Source organism: Phodopus roborovskii, unplaced genomic scaffold, assembly GCF_943737965.1.
Source record: "Phodopus roborovskii unplaced genomic scaffold, PHOROB, whole genome shotgun sequence".
Lineage (NCBI taxonomy): Eukaryota > Metazoa > Chordata > Mammalia > Rodentia > Cricetidae > Phodopus > Phodopus roborovskii.
In genome coordinates, this window is record NW_026126407.1 from 3,441,428 (window position 1) to 3,460,417 (window position 18,990).

Below are 18,990 nucleotides of genomic sequence, written 5' to 3' on the forward strand. Positions count from 1 at the left end.
ATCCTTTCCCGAGGGCCCCATGACCTTTTACAAGGATAACTGTACTCTGAGAAAAAAAAGAAACAATCAGACTTTCCAGAGTCTACTAGATACTGGTTCTAAACTGACAATGATTTTAAGGGACCTCAAATAGTACTGTGGCTCTCCAGTTAAGAGGGGCTTATAAGTCACAGGTGCTTAATGGAATTTTGGCTGAAGTCCATCTCACAGAGGGTCCAATGGATTCCAAACTCAGTCTGTGGTTATTTCCCCAGTTCCAGAATATATAATTGGCACAGATATATTTAGAAGTTGGCAGAATTCTCACATTGGTTCCCTGACCTCCAGACTGAGGGCTAATATGGTTGGAAAGGACAAATGGAAGAGAATGGAATTGCTTCAACCAGGGAAAACAGTGAACCAAACATAATACTCCATTCCTGGAGGAATTAGTGCTACCATTGACAACTTCAAAAATGCAGAGATGGTAGTTCCCAACATATTTCCCTTTAACTCTCCTAACCAGACACTGTAGAAGACAGATGGATCGTAGAGAATGACAGTTGACTATCACAAACTTAAGTAGTAACTAAAATTACAGCTGCTATACCAGATGTGATATCCTTAAATAGATTAACACATCTCCTGACACATAGTATTCAGCTGTGGAACAAGCAAATTGCTGTCTCTCAGTACTTGTCCATAAGCACAACCAGAAGCAATTCATTTTTAGCTAGCAAAGTCAGTAGTATACCTTTACAGTTTTACCTCAAGGGTATACTAACTATCCAGTCCTGTGTCTTAGTTTGAAGGGATATTTAGCATCTTTTCCCAAAATATCATACTGATCCACTATATTAACGACATTATGCTGACTGAACCAAGTGAGCAGGAGGTAAAAACTACTTTGGACTTATTGATAACATGCATTGAAGAATGATAGATAAATTCAATCAAAATTGAAGGGCCTTCAACCTCAGTAAAATTTCTAGACATCCAGTGGTAAGAGGTATGCAGAAATATTACCTCTAAGGTGAAGGGTAAGTTATTGCACTAGGCCCTTCCCACCAACAAGAAAAAAAGCACAAAACTTAGTGGGCCTATTTGGATTCCAGAGGCAAAATATCCCTCAGTTTGTTTTGTTATCCCATCCCATATACCAACTAATTCAAAAAGCTGCTAACTCTGAGTGGAGCTTAGAACAAGAGAAGGCTCTTCAACAGGTCAATGCTGCTATGCAAGCTTCTCTACCACTTGGACCATATGATCTAGTAGACCCAATGGTACTTAAGGTGACAGTAGCAGTTTGGAGCCTTTGGTAGGCCCTAGGTGAACCACAGACCTTTGGGACTTTGAAGCAAGACTCTACCATCTATAGACCATTATTCTCTCATTAAGAGTAAGAGAATGCTCTTGGCCTTCTATTGAATGGGCCACCAAGATATCATGCTATCTGAGCTACCTAACATAAGCTTAGTATTATCTGGACAACCAAGCCAGAAAGTAGTATGTGCATAGCAGCAATCCATTATGAAATGGAAGTGGTATATCTTGTGATTGATTTCAAGTAGATCCCGAGGTCACAAACAAGATACATGAAGTTATCCAAATGTTATTTCTACTCCTGTTAAAATGCCTTCTACTCCCAAGCAGCAATCTATGGCCTCATGGGGTGTTCTCAATGATCAGCTGACTTGAGGAAGAAAAGTTTAGGGCCTGGTTTACTGACGATTCTACACATTATACACTACCCAGGGATGGAAAGCTGCTGCATCATAACCCCTTTATGGTACTATAAAAAATACCAGTGACAACAAATTATTGTGAGGACAACCTGGGGCAGTACATATGGTTAGACATTTTGTTTGGAATGAGAAATGGTCAGGTGTATAATTGGTTTCTAACTTATGGGCTGTTAGCCAATGGATTGGCTGGATGGTCAGGGACTTGGAAGGAGCACGATTAAAAAATTAGTGAGAAAGACAACCAGGGAAGAAGTCTGTAGATGGATCTCTCTAAATGGGCAAAAGATTTGAAGATACTTGTGTCCCATGTAAATGATCATCAAAAGGTGACTTCAGCAGAGAGGAAGTCCAATAATGAAGTAGAAATGATGACTCATTCTGTGGACAGTTAGTCTCTTTCCCTAGCCATCTCCTACTGCCCAATGGACCTGTGAACAAAGTAGCCATTTGGCAGAAAAGATTATGCATGGGCTTGACAACATACCCTGGCTACAGCTGCTGCTGAGTGCCAGATCTTCCAGCAGCAGAAACCAACAGTGAGCCTCTGATATGGCACCATTCCCCAGGTGACCAGCCAGAGACTTGGTGGCAGTCTGACAACACTGGACCAGTTCTTTCAGAGAAAGGGCAATGCTTTTGTCCTTACTAGAGTAGATATTTACTCTGGTTATGGGTTTGCCTCTCCTGCACATATTGCTTCTGCCATCCATGTACTTACAAAATATTTTACCACCATCACAGTATTCCACATAGAACTGCTTTTAACGAAGGAACTCACTTCACAGCCAGAGAAATGTTAATAGTGGGCTGATGTTCATGGAATTCACTGTCTCCCACATCCTGAAGCAGCTTATTTGATAGAATGGTGAATAGCTTTTGCAAGACCCAGTTACAATGGCAATCAGGTGCCAGACCCCAGAGAGCTGGAGCAGGTTTCTTCAGTGGCAATATATGCTTTGAATCAGCATCCAATACATGGTGATGTTCATGTAATTTCTGTATTTAAGTCTACATGCTATTTTACTTCTTGGTTTATGCATGTTAAACCAATGTTCATCCCTGGGATGAAACCAAGGTTCTAGAATTTGGTTTGTTGGAATTTTGTTCAGAATTCATCTAGGTTTCTTTTTTGTTGTGTCCTTTATCTAGTTTTGGTATCACACTGCTGTTGGCTTCATAGAATAGTAGTGTTCCTTCCTTTCCTATTTTTACAGAAAGGTGTTCATGTACTCCTATACTTTTATTTGTTGGGAGACTGCTTCAGTCTCTTTGGTTGCTATGTATCTGTTGAAGTTGTTTATATAATCTTGACTTAATTACCTGTTTCTCTACATTTCACTGGAACCTGTAGTGACCTCACCTTGTTCATTTCTAATTTTATTAGTTTGGGTTTTGACAAGTTAGGAGTTTGTCAATATTAATTTTCCAAGAGCCAACTCATTCTCCATTTCATTAATTTCTGCTCTGATCATCATTACTTCTCGCTGTCCAGTGCTGTGGGATTTGGACTGTTCTTGTATTTCTAAGACCTTGAGGTATACCATTAGGTTACCTGGGATCTTCATGATTTTTTAAACAGTAGGTAATCATGGCTATAAACTTCCCTGCCTTTTAAGAAAATTCAAGACATCATAATCACACATAAAACTTCTGTACTAAATTAAAGACCAAAAAAAAGCCTTTTTTTTTTTTTTTTTTTTTTTTTTTGGTTTATTGTTTTGTTGAGACAGGATCTTTCTCCATAATCCTGGCGCTATCCCAGAAACTCATTATGTAGACCAGATTAGTCTAAACTCAGAGAGATCCATCTGCCTTTGCCTTCCATGTGTTAGGACTAAGGGTGTGTATCACCATGCATGATCATTTTTTAAAACTGCCTTAGCTGTATTCCAAAGGGTCTGTTAAATTACTTTCACTTTTGACTCTAGGATTTTTCTTGTGTAATATTTCATTCTTGTTTCTGTGTTGGTGCCACATGTGGCACAAAAAGAGGGAGTTGGCTCCCCTGTAGCTGGAGTTCCAGGCACTGTGTGCTGCCTGATGTGGGTGTTAGGAACTCAGGGTCACTAGAATAGTAAGTAAGTACTCTTAACCCCTGAGCCATCTATTCAAATGTTGATTCTAGGAATTGTTATATTTTATGCCTGATTCTTTTATTTATTTTTTCAATGATTCACTCATCATTCAGGAATGTATTGTTCTGTTTCCATGCATATATTTGTTTCTGTAGGTTTTTGTTTGGTATTAATTTCTGGTTTTATTACATTCTAGTCTTGCTTGTATTGTTTTAATTCTTTTGTATTTGTTAAGATTTGGTTTGTGGCCTAAAATGTGGTCTATTTTAGAAAAGGTTCCATGGGCTTCTGAGAAGACTGTGTATTTTGTATTTGTTGGATGGAATAATCTGTATATATCTGTTAAGTTCATTTAACTTATGTTGTAGCCTAACTCTGAGGTTTGTTGATTTTTAGTTTGTATGACCTATGTGCAGATGAGAGCTTGATACTAAAATCACCCACTATTATTTTATCAAGACTTTTCTGACATTTTCAGTCTACTGGTATTTTGTTAAATGAAATTAGAAGCATCAGTGTTTTTACATACATACATACATACACACATGTAACCTTGAATATATAATTACTTTATCTTATTGATAAATTGTCATATATATATATGTCTTTATCTCTTCTGACTAGTTTTGATTTGAAGTCTTCTTTATCAGATATCAGAACAGATGCTAAGTCTGTTTCCAGCTTCTGTTTGCTTCACAGATGGTTTTCCAGCCTTTGACTCTCAATCTGCAGACATCTTTATTAGTGTGATATTGTTACTTTTTGAGCCAGTAAGAAAGTCTGTATCTCTTCACTGGTAATTGAGACCATTCACATTAAAGGTATTGTTAAAAGACATTTGCTAATTTCTGTAATTTTGCTGGCTGCTGTTTTGGTTGGTTGGGTTACTGTTTGTTCTTTACTTTCTCCCCTGTTGTTATGAGGAGTTTGCTGTTTACTGTATTGCTCATAAAAGGTTCATTCCTAACTCTATGTTCATTAATTCATCTGGGGAAATTTATTCTTTCTATGTTCCCATGATTGAGGTTGTCTTCCTTCCGTTATGTATCTTCTGTAATGCTGACTTGATGGTCATATGCTTGTCTTGAAAAAATATTCCTACTTCTCCATCAATTTCACTTTTTAACTATTCTATTTTTAATTATATGTTTGTATGTATGTGTGTTCATGTGTGGGTATTTACATGACAAGGTCAAAAGAGGGTATAAGAACCACTAGAACCAGGATATATCCCTGGTGCACAAAAGGACTTTGGGAACACATTCCCCATGGAGGGATACTCCCTTAGCCTAGAGGTAGGAGGGAGGGCCTAGTCCCTACTCCAAATGACTTAACAGATTTTGTTAACCCCTTTTGGAAGGAGTGGGGGGGATGGGAGGGAGGGAGGACTGGAAAAAGAGCAAAAAAATTGGAAAGAAAAAAAAAACAAAAAAACAAAAAACAAAGAACCACCAGAAATGGAGTTACAGGTAGTTGTAATCCACCCCACCAAGAGCAAGATGTGCTCTTAACAGCTACGCTATCTCTCTATCCCCTCTCCTTCAATTCTAAAAGATAGCTTTGTTAGAAACAGTAATCTTCATTGGTAGATATTCACTTTCAGGACTTGCAATATATCATTCTATGTTTTTCTTAGGGTTGCTGCTCTAATGTTATTTGTAAGCAAAATAGCATTTCTCCCTAACAGCTTCTAATATTGGTTCCTTACTTTGTATTTTTGACATCTTGATCATGGAGAGGTACTGTGGTCTGTTTATTTAGGGAATTTTCTGTCTCACTTTTATTTAACAGATTCTTTGTGACTTTAAGTGTTTGCCTTAGCTCCTTCTCCTATCCCAGAGATTTACAGGTTTGGTCTTTTCATCAGATCTTAAAACCCTTGACACTGTGTTCATGCTCATTTTCCCCCCTGTATTAATGTGCAACCTTGTTGTCCATCCCTGATATTCTTTCTTATGCTTACTTGTATGTGACGTTAGTGTTTTTTGTTTCGTTGAATTTTGATTTTCTAACATGTCTTTGGTTTGGCTTAACTTCACTGTCTTTGCTGTATTTTCCTTCTGTGTTACTGACTTTTTCATCTACAGTGGTGACTTTCTTTTTTATATTTAAGAAATTATTTTTTAGATTTTATTATGGTATTTTTTTTATTGAGTTATACGTTTTTCCCCACTCCCCTTACCTCCTCCCATCTCCCTTCTTCCCTGCCCCCTACACCAATTTACTCAGGTTTTGTCTTTTTCCCCTTCCTAGGCAGATCCATGTATGTCTGTCTCTCTTAGGGTCCTCTTTGTTACCTAGGTTCTTGAGGGTTGTGGCCTGCAGGCTGGTTGTCCTTTCTTATATATTCTGCTGGCTTTTATATGTTTCCAACTTTCCTCTCCAGGTCCTGAATTAAACTCATCTGCTTATTTGTACTCTTTCATATCACTGGTAATTTTTACTAGAAAACTTAAATTCATCATGTGGTATTTTCCCATGTTAGCATCTTTGAATCCAATGGATGGGGATATATAATCTTTTCAAGGAGTCATACTGCCCTACTTTTGAAGAAATCAAATGCATGTTTCTTTCATTTCTGTGTTATAAAACGTACCTCTCTTCTGTTTATCGGGGGAGGATTTTCTTCCAGACCAGCCTACTCTTGAAGGCTTGGTCCACAGTAGCACTAGACAGAGAAAACAATGCATTCTTGGAAGCCACTTCTGCTTCCCCTCCCTCTGCTGGGGACCTGCACAGCTGAAGCTATGTTCTCTCTTCTTCGTGGATCCTCTCTCTTTTCAGGTACCCTTTCATCTTTTGATTTCCAAAGTGCCCCCCTCCCTCACATATACACCAAGACTTTAAAAAACTTGAGATGTTTCAGGCAAGTGAGGATCACAACTGGTTACATCAGTGGTAGCATAGGTTGCCAGCTATGAATTACCCCTGAAAGAGAGCATCCTCAGACTCAGGCTCCAGGTACATTCAGGACTGCATTGTTAGTACAAGATTAATTATATCTCCATATAAATGACATGGATACATTTTAAGTTCAACATTTATAAATTTATTGTCCACATTTAAAAAGAAATTTTTATCTGGAGATGATGAACCTTCTACAGCCCACTCTAATCTAATAGTCTCTTAGCAAAGCAAACCAAAACTTCTCCCAAAGACTTTTAAAGAAGGGATATTAGGTTTTATTACATTTACATAGAATATTTCTAAAGTAGAAATGAGTCCTCTAGTACGTATCTTTTAACTGTGACTTTCTTTTTCTAGAAATACAAATGAGGATGGGGGATTACAAATACAAATGGGTAACAAACTTATTCCCCAAATCAGCTTTTCTTTATTTTACTATGTCTTTGATATGACATCAATGGCATGACTTCTTTCTTTAGTTCTTTTATCTTCATTCATCAGCTTTACCCTTCAAATATTATCAATGTATAAATAATCTAGTCTCAATCCTAATATATGCATACTTAATTACTTCTGTTCTACAATTTGTTTTGCTTTGTTTTTTGGGTTTTTAGTTTGTTTAGTTTTGGTTTTTGTTGTTTGTCCATTTTGTTTTGTTTTTGAGATGGAGTTCCATCTCAGGCTAAAGCCTCCATTTAGTCCCTTGTACAAATGAAGATACAAGGATGAACTTGGACTTCTAGTCCTCTTGCCTCTACCCCTGAAGTGCCAGGACTACAGACATGTACTATCAAGCACAGTTTACATGGTACTGGGGATTGAATCTAGGCTTTAGGCAGAGTAGGCAAGCACTCTACTGACTGAGCTACTTCTCTAGCCATGTGTTTTAATTCCTTATTGGATAGCTTACTGATACCCAAGACTCAGTAGATCTAAAGCTCCATTTATCACTTAGCTGGCCATTCTGTTCTCTGTCATCAATCCTTTCTCTTTTCTGCTTTAATTAAATGCTCTGTAGTATTTTATGATTCTTAAATATAATTTTGTGTATTTAAAATTATTGCCAAATGCTTCATATCCTAACCAAATGTTATGATTATACCTCAAAATCCCTATCACACTGATTCCCCTATCACCCACTCTATGAAGACTTCTACCACTCCCACATATCCTCATCACCATGGCAGAAGCTCATGTCACTCAATTCTCTGCTAATCCACACTGCGGATTGGTTTCTAGAGAAAACACGACCACCAAAGCATAAGCTTTTTATGGACATACTCAAAATTTTATTAACCTGTCAACTTCCAAAAAATTAATATGGTTTATTACATGCAGTGTCTCAACAAATTATTGTTGAGGTGAATTTAAGACACACTATTACTATAATTATTGACCACAGAAATTTTCTATTTGTTATTGTCACCTAGAGCTAACCTTTAAAAATTTACTTTTCATGCATGAAAGCACATCACATACATGCCTGGTGCCTTAAGAAACTGTAAGTGGTGAAGAACAAGTTACTGGGGAAAAGGATTTCTATTTTTGTTTCCACAGAAAATGAAAAGATGTGGATTCCTTCCAGACTAATGTGGTTTGATCATGCCAGACTGCCTGAAACAGAGTACAAGCTGATCCTACATTCAAAACATCTGGACAAAACAGCCCTACAGACTACAGCTAGGATATCTGAATCTTCTTTGAATCCCCCAAGACAGCACCCCTTACCAGCAGGAAGTAGTTTGGAAAGAACGACGCCCAAATTCCCAAATATTGTATATAAATGTTTGTTTTCATTTAATTGGACTTTGTTATATAAAATTAAATTAAAAAAAGAAAAAAGAAAGAAACTGTAAGTGGACACTGGAATCCATGTAACGTTAAAGATGGATGGCCATGAGCCATCATATGGATGTTGGAAGCTAAACCAGGGTCTTCTGAGAGCAGTTAGTGCTCTTAACCACTGAGCCAACTGTCCACCCCGTACTTTCAATGAGCTAATTAACATTGGCTTCATGTTTTATAAACTTATCTTTGTATATATTCTAAACCCATGCTCACAGAAATGTGAGCATTCAATATGAGAAATATGGGGCTAGAGAAATGGCTCAGTGGTTAGGATGCAAGTTGATATTGTAAAGACCTGAGTTTGCTTCCCAGAACCTATTGTGGCAGCTCACAACAGCCTTTAACTCCAGCTCCAGGGGATTTAACACCCTCTTTTGTAGTCCACAAGCACATACACAAACATGCATATAGATATATACATAAACACATAAAATAGTAAAAATGAAACCTTTCTTTGAAACCAGAAAAAGTTGCCTCAATATAAATTAAGTCACTCTTATCTTACTTAGACATGGAGAACCATCTCAATTATTGTAGATTGAGCATCATTAAGAAAACTGTTTTTAACCAAACCCTTAATTCATGGGTAGCTTGGACTAACTAGATTTATTTCCAAAATGTCACTGTTATGGCTAATCTTCATTGTTAATCTGAATGGATTTTAGTCTGGGCATGTCTGTGAGTGAGTTTCCAAACAGGTTTAACTGAGAAGGCACAGTGTGAATAAAACTAATTAAATAATCACTTGATTTTTTAATAATAATAGTATCTGAAATCACATTTTTCATAATGTTAGGAATCAAACCTACAGCTTTGTTCATTTCATATAAACATTATACCATTGAAGTACATCCCTGGACATAAATCATAACTACTTCTTTGTTTTGTTTGGTTTTTCGCCATTTCTCCAGCTCCATAAATTCTTTTTTAACATTAATCTTTAGGGTTAGCATACAAGTAATGGGTTTCAATGTGTCATCTTCATACCTATATTTTCTCATTCACTACCCTTGTACTTCTCCAGATGGTTTCTTCTCCCCCAATGAGTCCTCTTTCACCCTTCTTATTACATGTAGTCAGTAACAACATTTCCCACCTCCTTTAAAATCTCATCCTTCCCTCACAATACTCTTACTAGACACTCACTCTTCTATGCACACAATTAGGTTCTACATAAAAAAGAAAAGCAAATAATAAGTCTGAACAAAGAATAGTGATAGAACAGAATTTTACATTATTGGCCCTACATAGATATATTCTAAAAAAGCCAAAAGTTAAGAATACAAAGGGTCAGCAAGATTGCTCAGTATAGAAGCACTTGCTACACAAGCCTGCTAGAGTTCGATTCCCTGAACCCACAGTGGAAGGAAAGAACCATTTCCAAAGTTGACCTCTGACTTCCACAGGAACACTGTAACACACAAGTCCTCACACACCTGTATACAATAATAGTTTTGGGTTTGTTTCAAGACAAGGTCTCACTACATAGCCTTTGCTGGCCTGGAACTCACTCTGTAGACTAGGCTGGCCTCGGACTCACAGAGATTCACCTGTCTCTGCCTCCCAAATACTGGGATTAAAGGCGTACATAACTACACCTAGCTTAATACTACTTTTTTAAAAATATTAAGCATTTTGAAAACTGTTAAACAACTATTAAAATTCTCATGGCTTACATAACTCAAGTTCAATCTCTTAGGTTGGAAATTAATATCACTGTTTGATATTTTAATGCTTTTGTTGGGGGAGGGAGCTGTTTGTTTTGTTTCTGGAGATTGTGTCTTACTCTATAGTCCATTATGACTTGAAATCTACATAGTTTACAATGGTCTTGAACTATCCTTCCTCAGCAACCCAAGCGCTGGGATTACAAGCATGTACCACTTCACCAGCTCAAAACAATGTTCTTCAAACACAGGAAAGCTGAATGGGTAACATCTATGACCTAGAGTCATCTTAAGGGATCAAATTCCAAAAAGACACAAATTTGTTTATCAAAAGCAAAAACTGTAGCTCTAGATTGCTAAAATGTGAAAAACCATGTTCTCAGCCAAGCACAGTGATACGTACTCTTAATTCCACCACTCAGAAGGCAGAGGCAAGTGATCTCTGAGTTTGAGGTCAGCCTGATCTACAGAATGAGTTCCAGGACTGATAGGGATAAACAAAGAGAGCCTATCTCAAAAATAAGATAAAATCCATGTTATCTACTGCATTATTTTCCAAAGTCCAAAAAAAATCAGTCACCTATGTGCATTACTGGCCATTTCACACTATAAAATCTATTTTGATATCCAGTTCAAACTGAATTACTATATTAACATTACTGAGATTAATTATGTTAATTACAGATATATTAGACATTTAAACCTACCCTTCAGGAGTCGTTTTAATTTTGCACAATCCACATTAATATACTGTAACAATTCTATGTCATGGACATCAACATTGTCTTCTGAACAAACAGTCAACTCCTGTAACCTGAAAGGTAAAAATCAAAAATAATTTACTAATTTAAGTCTTAGAACAGTCCAAGATTCTGATTCAATAGAAGAGGGGTTTATGAATAAAGACATACTTATTTTTTTAAGTAAGAACATACTTATTTTTTAAAAAAACAAACAATACAAGCAATTTAAGGAACATGACAAAACAATGGTATTCCAGTAAATTTCAAATCCATATATTTAAGACGGAGGTCTGAATTCTATTTTTCACATTAGCCACAGCTCTTTTGGAAAAATTAGTATTTCAAGATTGGAACACATTTCCAAATGTGTCTTAAGTCTCCCTGAAATTGAACACAAGGAAATTAGCAACTACTATAGTCATGTCAAAAAAAAAAAAAAAATCATATGGCTATACAACTGGAGTCTCCAATGTCAAAACTGGGACAATTTGACCATCAAATTTTCTTTCTTTATTTTAAATTACATTATTTATTGTGTGTGTGTTCTTGTACTAGAAGTCAGAAAACAAACTGTAAGAACTGGCCCTTTCCTTCCACCATACAGGTCCCAGGACTGAACTCAGGCCATCAGGCTGGCAGCATGCACCTTCACATGCTGAACCATCTTACCCCTGCCTGCCTCTATATTATTCTATAACTGAAACACACAGTTTAAAAAAAAAAAAAATACAGTAATTACTGAGGGAAGAAATTCAATAGGTAATCTTTTCAAAATTTTAAAGTCACGTCATTCTAAAAAGAAATAATGGTAGAACACCTCTTTTTACATTCCCTATTTAGATCATATTACAAAAAAAAATAGTGTAAATAACAAAGGATAAAACATTTTACAGGAATCACAAATTTAGCCAGGCACAGTAAGTGGCTCATGCCCATCATCCAACTACTGAAACAGGAGTTATGACTGTGAGTTTGGGCTACAGCGTAAAATCTTATCTCAGGAGAGAGGGATGGAGGGCAAAGAGAAAAAAATAATAATAATAAAGAGAAAGCATAATTTAATGCAAAGGGCCTTGAGTTTAATTCTCACAATCACAAAACCAATAAATAAATAAATAAATACAGTAAGTCCAATTTAAAAATAAAGAATGATAGAACCAAGCCAGATATGGTAGCACACAACCTTAAATCTCAACATTCTAGAGGTAGAGACAGGCAATCTTATGAGTTCCAGGCCAGCCAAGGCTACACAGTGAGACCCTGCTCAAAAAAAAAGTTCCCAGAGCCCCCCCAAAAAAGTAGAAGGTTTATCATTTGCAGTTTCCAGTTAATAATGGATCCAAGGATTAACAGCTAAGTAAAAGTTTTATGGGAAATGTTGGATAATGTGGAGAATATCTAATCTGACAATTGATTACATAGGAGACTGCTCTCTGGAAGAAAAAAAAAATGCCAAACTAAGTATTATAAATGGTCAATTCTGCAAAGAAACTAACTAATCTTCTACATAAGGAAGTACAATGGGGCTAGAGAAATGGATGGCTCAGTAGTTAAGAACACTTGCTACTCTTCCAAAGAACTCAAGTTCAATTCCTAGCATCCACACAGTAGCTCACAACCACTTGTGAACCCCGCTTCAGGGAATCCAACACCATCTTCTGGGCTCCACAAGCATTGACATACAAAAGACATACATAAACAGATACACATAAAAAAATAATAAAAATAAATCTTTTGTAAAGAACATAATAAGCCTAGAACATGAGACCCTTTAGCTGAATAAAGCTTTGCTACAAATTTTCAATTAATCAAACAAAAACTAAACAAGTTGTGTTTATTGATATAGGTCTGTAATCACAGCTACGGAAAAAGCTGAGAGAGGACAATATAGTTCGAGGATAGCCTGAGCTACAAAGTGAGTTCCATGCCAGCCTGAACAGTGGTAGAGCATCTAAAGTTCAATCTCCAATACCACCATCTACCCACATAAAGAAGGACACTGTGGACAAGGAGGCTGGTGAAGCTCAACTTACTTTCATGATGCTCGTTATAAATGAAAATAAAACACAACCTTCAGAACAACTATTGGCCACCCAGTTATACCATCATAAGATGTCCCTCATCTAAACTAAGCCATCACAGTACAATGGTCTGTTAGGTTAGTGGTCCTCTAAGAAGAACAGCTCCTATTTTTTATGCTAAATGAAAACACATATATAGTAGTTCTATGAAACATATTTACTTCATAGATCCCATTTCTGGCTGATCTGTCCCCAAAGCCAATAAAACTCTAGACACAATTTCTATTCTGGCAATGAACAATGACCTAGACTTGGAAAATCAACAAAAATGGTCTATCAATGAACTAATGCTACCCAATACCAATCCCATGGAAGAAGCCTTGAGTGACTTTAGGGTTTTCAAAGATGGTACATTTGCTCTATTTTAGAGAACAATATACTTAAAAACTTCATGGAGGCCAGGTGGTAATGGTGTATGCCTTTAATCCCAGCACTTGGGAGGCAGAGGCAGGCACATCTATGTGAGTTCGAGGCCAACCTGGTTTACAGAGTAAGTTCCAGGACAGTTAGAGTGATTACACAGAGAACCCATCCGGAAAAACAAAACAAAAACAAAAAAATCCATGGAGGCTGGGTGGTGGTGGCCCATGCCTTTAATCCCAGTACTCACGAGGCAGAGGCAGACAGATCTCTGTGAGTTCAAGGCCAGTCTGATCTACAGAGCAAGTTCCAGGACAGCTAGGGCTGTCCAGGACAACAACAACAAAACACTTCATGGAAATGTTGTTCTGTCATGAACAATTCCTGCATAGACTAAGAAACTGTATTTTTCATTATTGTTTTCTATCTTCGTTTTTTTTTTTTTTAATTTTTTTTTTCCGGATAGTAAAGCTAATCTATCTAGTAGTTCCCTAATTGAAAGGGTTTTTACTTTCTATAACTTTCCAGCATCCTATTTCCCTTTTTGTCACCTTGCTGACTCCATCAGCATATAGCAACCCAGAATATAAAAATGTATTTACTTAAAAAACTCCATGGGAATGTTGTTTTGTCACATAAACAATAACCAATAATATATCATTACACAAAATTTTAATTTCCTTTTAATAGACTGTTAAGATTGCAGAATACAGAATATTGTCATCATGATTATAGAATGTTTTTTATTAAAAGATTGCAAATCAGTTCTTCAACACTGAACCAAAAATTCTCAAAATTTGATGCACATTCTTATTCACCTTGCTGGGAAACAAGAGTGAACGCAATAGAAACCCATGTTGGCATAACACTAACAAGTCAAAGGTAAAGGAAACAAGGCTCAAAAGCATTGCTTTATCTGTTTGTCTTTTAGTCATTAAATCACTAAATGGGATGTGTTATACCTTTATTTGATCATAACTAAGAGCCCATTTGACAGTACTTGTACAAGAAAGGCAAATCATTTTCATGAAAGCAAGTTACAATTACTTTAAAATTTCATCTCACTGAGTACCATTCTGAACAAAAATTCCCTGTTTAAAATATCACAATTATGATTTTGACTAATCAAGAAAGATTTAAACTTTATTCATTCTTTATTTCATTTTTTTCTACAATTCATTTTTAAATTCATTGTATGTGTAAAAGAGGGGATACATGTGTACCATGGTGTGAGTGTAAACGTCAGACAACTACAGTGTGGTGTTGGTTCTTTCCCACTTTTACATGGGCCCAGGGATAGAACCCATGTCCAAGAGGCTTGCTCAGCAAGCATCTTTACCTACACCAAGCAAATTCCCCAACCCAACACATTTTTTCTTTTGTTCTATTTAAATAATGTTATTTAAAGTTTGTTTTTTATTTTATGCATATGGGTGCCTAATGTAAGTATACATACCACATGTGTTGGTAGTGTCTAGAGCGGGTGTTGAATTATCTGTAACTAGACAGTTGTGAGCCAACCAGGTGGGTACTGGGAACCAAACACAGGTTCTCTGCAAGAGTACCACATGTTCTTAACCACTAAGCCATATCTTCTGCCCCTTACATTTTTTAAAGTGCTGCATTAACTATATAGTATTTTAAAATGTCACAAAATACAGTTAAAATGGAAATATTGAAAATAACTGATATACTGAAACTAATGTAGATTCTGAGGGCCTACCTGGCTTGGAAATTTGGGGCCTTCCATTATTTGACACAATTCCTTAACTTTTTTGTTTGGTTGTATGTAGGAGATTTTTGTTTTGTTTTTTAAGACAAAGTCTCACTGTGTAGCACTGGCTGGCTTTGAACTCACTATGTAAAGGCTGGCCTTGAACTCATTAAGATCCTCCTGCCTTTGCCTCCCAAGTGCTGGAATTTTAAAGTTGTGAGCTACCACACCAGCACAATATCTTAACTTTGAGTAGTATTAATCTATTTGCCTGTAACTACATTTCAACATCATTGTAAGAATAAAAGCAAAATAGCATATACTGTGAATACTCAATAAATGGGACTTTCATACACACTTAAAACACAGTCCACTTTTCAGAGAATTCTACTTTGCAATTACTTTCTTTTATTTCTATATTGTCTGGGTTGTTTTTAAAGTAACTTGGGATCTTATGATTGCATAGCCATGAGAATTAGATCATTAGAATCCTCATTATACTTCTCAACTACTCTACCTGATTTCTATCTAAATAAATGTTTAAAACACCAAACCAGGGCTGGGGATGGAGCTCTAAATTAAATCCTCAGCACTGCAAGAAGGAAAGAGAAAGGGCCTGGTCATGGGAAGCATTTTCTCCAAGTCTGTCACAGTACTCATAACCACACATCAGTGTTTCCAACATTATTTTCAAAATAATATAATCAAAATGTCAAGAAAATTAATACATAAAACTCCTACAAAAGCCCAGATAAAAGTTATTCTATTAACTATTTTTATGCAAATGATAATTCTACAATTTATTTTACTTAATAGCCCCACATGATTGATACACTAACCTGGTAGAAATTCGACTAAAGACTGCATTGAAGTTGTTGCAGCTAAGAGAAAATAAAACCCCAGAAGCAGAATTCCGAAGTTCAGCCGCATGTTGGTTTCCCTCACGACAGGTGTGAAGAAAATGGCAAATTTCTGGTAGTAACTGTTTGACCAGCATTGTTTCATCTAATCTCATTGTGTCCTTTGGTTGCTGAAATGGAAATAATCACATAAGTCTAAAAGTTTAACTGAACTGCAATCAGGAACTGAAATAGAAAGAACACCCACACATCTGACACCAAGATAAAACAATTCTTATAATTGTAAGTGCAATATTTACAAATACTGCCCAACAATTTTGGAATATGCTCAGAGATCAATAAGAGTTTAAAGTGTTAGGGCTGGAGAGATGGCTGGGTGGTGAAGGGCACTTGTTCATAGAGGACCCATGTTCAGTTATCAGCACCCACATGGTAGCTCACAACCATCTGTAACTATGGTCACAAGGATCTCTTTTGACCTCCTCAGGCACCAGGCATGCACATGATACGCATACAAACATACAAACATGCAGATAAAACACACATACACACATAAAATAAATTTTAAAGGGTTGGAAATATTATGCTGAGCTAGCAAGATGGCTTCATGAATAATAGAGGGCTTGTTGTACAAGCCTAGTCACCTCAGTTCAATCCCTAAAACCCACGTAAAAGTTGTCCTCTGACCTCCACAGGTGTACCATGGCATACATGCATGGCAGCCAACACTCAACATTTGGCTCAGAGGTTGGGAGAATCTACTGTACTCAAAAAGGGCCTGAGCTCAGTTCCCAGCACCCATGCTGGCTGGGTCACAATCACCTATAACCAAAGTCTGTGATATCTGAGTATACCCACACTCAGAGATCCACATGCAAACACACATACGCATAATTAAAAATAAAAAAAAAATGAATTCTTTTTTTTTTTTTCCTGGCCCACAGACTTCCCTTAGAAGTTTTTGAATGTGAAGTTTGTTTTTTCCCTGATTTCTTGCCTAATCCCTGCCACTTCTAAACATTCTTTTTCTTCTCAACCACACAGTCAGGCCTCTATTAAATCTCTTCCTTCTTGAGGCTAGAGAGACTGCCCAATGGTTAGAGCACTTATTGCTCTTGCAGAGAACCTGAACTCAGCTCTCTCAGCATCCACATGGTAGTTCACAAACAGCAGTAATTCCAATCAGAGAGAGCTAATGCCCTCTTCTGGCTCTACAGGTACCAGACCCATGCATTGTACACATACACACAAGCAGGCAAAGCACTCCTCCACATAAAGTATCTAAAAATTTTTTCACATCTCTTCCCCCACTGAAGAGAACTCTAACATATATTTTTTAAAAAGACACATTCTATTTTCAAGGTCTGTGTAAAGTAGAAACCATATTCGTGATAGACAGAAAATAAGAATGTCCTTGGTCTTCTGAATCTCATTCTTCCAGTTGCACAATGCCAGAAGGCTAATAATATCTGAGAAATTAATCAAATAGTGATTTCTTCATAAAAATCTTTTCTTTAAAAAAAACTTAGAAACGGGGCTCAAACTTAACATTTTAAGTAAACTTAAATATCTATGTAGTTTACCAAAGTTGATAAAATATTTTTTCCTAAATTCTGCAGCACAAGGTCAACTGTATTAATGAAATTTATAATCATCTACCTTAGACAGATATTCTTTGCCGGTCCTCAGTGTCCATACTGACCTTTTGGTTCTTCGGTTCCTTCTCAAGACTGAGCTCACAGAACCTGCTTACTTTAGAATGAGTTTACTCACCCCAGCAAGACATTTTTCCAGTGTATCCAATATAATCAACTGAGAGAGATACAAATTTTTTTCAGCAGCTTCTCCAAATATCCTCTAAAAGAAAAATATATTCAGAGAATTTGATTAACACTCTCCACTACAAATTAGCACATATGAAATATAAAAGACTAAAGATTAGCCAGAGAGTGGTGGCACTCGCCTTTAATCTCAGCAGTGAGTGGCAGGTGGATCTCTGTGAGTAAGAGGCCATACTGGCCTACAGAACTAGTCCCAGGACAACTAGAGCAACACAGAGAAACCCTTTCTCAGGAGGGAAAAGAAAAAACTACTAATCAAGAAAAAGTATTAATCTTCCAATTTTTTTCTTCTATATACAATGATATTTAAGTCTATTATTTCTTACTTTACCTTAATACCCGAAAACAATTCCTGATGAACAGAAATAGAGGGGTTTACTAAAGCCTGCCATTAGCCATATAAGAGTAAAATGTGCTGCTTGGTTTTTAGAATAACTATGACTTGGCCAGTCACGGTGGGAAAACACTGGTAATCCCACCACTATGGAAATAGTGGCAAGAGGATTAGAAGATCAAGGTTAGTCCAAAGTATATAACAAATTCAAGGACAGTCCAGGGCTACATGGTGGGAGGATGGGGAGTCACAGACATAGAAGGAAAAAGGAAGGGGATGAAGGAGTGGGTTGTTGGTGATGAACCAATGAGGATTAAAAATAACTTATGAGAGAAGTCTGTACAGTCTTACATTAAGCATTTAAGCATTCCTTCCTACTACAAAACAACTAATTTCTTAATTCTTATCAAAATGGAATGCTACTATACCAATAACAGTGAATCTTAACAATTTACTACTTTCAAATTGAATGCTATATCATCTATTTACTTACTAACAAGAGACTGTGGCTTTCATAGTGTAATTTTTCCTTTAAAATTTTTGTATTTTTACCTGCCAGGCAGTGGTGGCACATGCCTTTATTTGGCCCCAGCACTTGAGAGGCGGAGGCAAGCAGATCTCTGTGAGTTCGAGACCAAACTGGCTTACAGAGTATGTTCCAGGACAGGCTCCAAAGCTACACAGAAAAACTCAGGGGGGAAAAAATTTTCTATTTTTGCTGGGTGGTGGTATCATACATACACCTTTAATCCCAGCACTTGGGAAGCAGAGGCAGGCAGATCTCTGACTACAAGGGCAGCTTAGTCTACAGAATAAATTCCAGGACAGCCAGGTCA

The 18,990-nt window shown here is 36.8% G+C and overlaps 1 protein-coding gene across 7 annotated transcripts in view; it reads right to left on the reverse strand.

Annotated features, from left to right (window-relative positions):
* Positions 1 to 18,990, reverse strand: part of Nf1 (neurofibromin 1) — a 234,785-nt gene that overhangs the window by 170,899 nt on the left and 44,896 nt on the right. For all 7 annotated transcript variants that reach the window (XR_007834242.1, XM_051179832.1, XM_051179829.1 and 4 more), the window contains exons 3-5: positions 17,753 to 17,836; positions 15,959 to 16,149; positions 10,929 to 11,035 (exon numbers count right to left, since the gene is read on the reverse strand). Coding sequence is in view for 6 of the 7 variants with exons in the window: in XM_051179832.1 (XP_051035789.1) it covers positions 10,929 to 11,035; positions 15,959 to 16,149; positions 17,753 to 17,836 (382 nt within the window). In the remaining variant the exon portion in view is untranslated. The remainder of the gene's footprint in view (positions 1 to 10,928; positions 11,036 to 15,958; positions 16,150 to 17,752; positions 17,837 to 18,990) is intronic.